Raw genomic sequence first — 1,678 nt, 5'->3', positions numbered from 1 at the left:
GTTCATGGATCAAGTGAGACTAATCTCCTCCATGGACTGTTCTCTCGTACCTCTACAGAGTATCTTCTATTATAACAGAAGTAATGTTCCATGATATCTATCATATTCTTAATTACAATGTTTTTGATTTCTTTTATGATGTTAATTTCTATTTTTAATTATTTAATTAATTTAATACTTTCTACATTTACTATTTAATTTATTGAAATTATTAATTTATTTTGATATCTTTTAATTTCTCTATTTTAATTATTATATTTTTCAATTCTTTATACATATTTCTTTTCTTCCAATAGGCTCCATTAATATTATGATCTGCCACAATAGTCATATCAAATATTAGATCAGTTTTATTCTTTTTATCTATTACATATATATCTATGGTATTTTATGATATAGTCCATCACTTTTTTGCATTATTTGTTTGTTCCATATCATAGTGATGTCATTGTATTAGAACATTGTTTCATATGTTGATTTCTTGTATTGATTATTTCATTTATATTTTCTTATTATTTAATATGATAATACTAATATTATCATGTTTCTCATTTTGTGATTTTTTATGACAAATACAAGATAATAGAATGTGTTCTGTTATTGATATCTTGTATTTACAAAGTGGATAGTATTTTAATCATTTTTTAATATTTTATCTTTTCTATACACAATTAATATTACTCAATCTTATATTTTAGTTAATTGGAGAAATATATTTTTTTAATATTGATTGAATTCAATGAATTGATTGTAGTAGTTTTATATATAAATTTTGATTCAATCAATCTTCTAAAATATCTGTTTATTTAATTTCAATTTATTGATATATTTATTTATCATTATTTTATTTATTTTTATTATTATTTATTTTTATTTTTAATCATTTCTTTTATTATTTATTTTATTTCTTTGATTTTATGTTTTATTATTTTTTATTTATATTCATTATTCATTTCTTTGAATATCATCTATTTAATATATTATTTATTATTTCATTCTTATACAATATTGCATCACTATTCTAATTATTTCATTAACATATTTATCATTCATGTTTATTATTCATTATTTCATTTATATTGACATATAGATTGTCTTTAGAGTTACCAACACTAATATATTATGTATTTATTATTTATTTTATTATCTCAATTTTAATTTTATATAAATTACATTCAGTTTTACTACTAATGATGAATATCTGAAGGTATTAATTAATTTATTGTTAATTATTGTAATATATCTTATATTAATACATTTATCACAATTTATATCATTAATTTTCATTGCTATCTTTTATTTGATGATTTTATAATTGAATATATTATTAATTTCATCTGATTATCATACATTTAAATATTTATACAATTTATCTATTTCATTTATTGTGATATTTTCATTTCAAGATATTATTTGATTAATATTCTTTATTTCATGTTTTATTTTCTTTCATTTCTTTATTCTATTTATTATTTATTTAATTTATATGTTGATTATTCTTATTTATTCATTATTTTGTATCATTATTCTCATTAATTCATTTTATAATATATGATTTATATTATTGAACTTATATTCATTGATTTGATAAATTATATTTATTTTGATGATGATAGAGATGATAATGAATCATAATGTAAACTTTATCATTTTAATATATCATTTATATTTATTATAT

General features: G+C 16.9%; 1 protein-coding gene across 1 annotated transcript in view, besides 1 other annotated feature; it reads left to right on the top strand.

Annotated features, from left to right (window-relative positions):
* EDI_061720 (uncharacterized protein) overlaps positions 1-75 on the top strand; it is a gene marked incomplete at both ends in the record, with an annotated part of 1,623 nt that extends 1,548 nt beyond the window's left edge. The window contains one exon of the mRNA XM_001733315.1: positions 1-75. This exon is cut by the window's left edge and continues 1,548 nt beyond it. Within this exon, the coding sequence (XP_001733367.1) occupies positions 1-75 (75 nt within the window).
* Positions 1-1,678: a repeat region.

This window comes from Entamoeba dispar, genomic scaffold (genome assembly GCF_000209125.1).
Source record: "Entamoeba dispar SAW760 scf_1105229460391 genomic scaffold, whole genome shotgun sequence".
NCBI lineage: Eukaryota > Evosea > Mastigamoebida > Endamoebidae > Entamoeba > Entamoeba dispar.
This window is presented reverse-complemented; position numbering and strand designations above follow the sequence as displayed.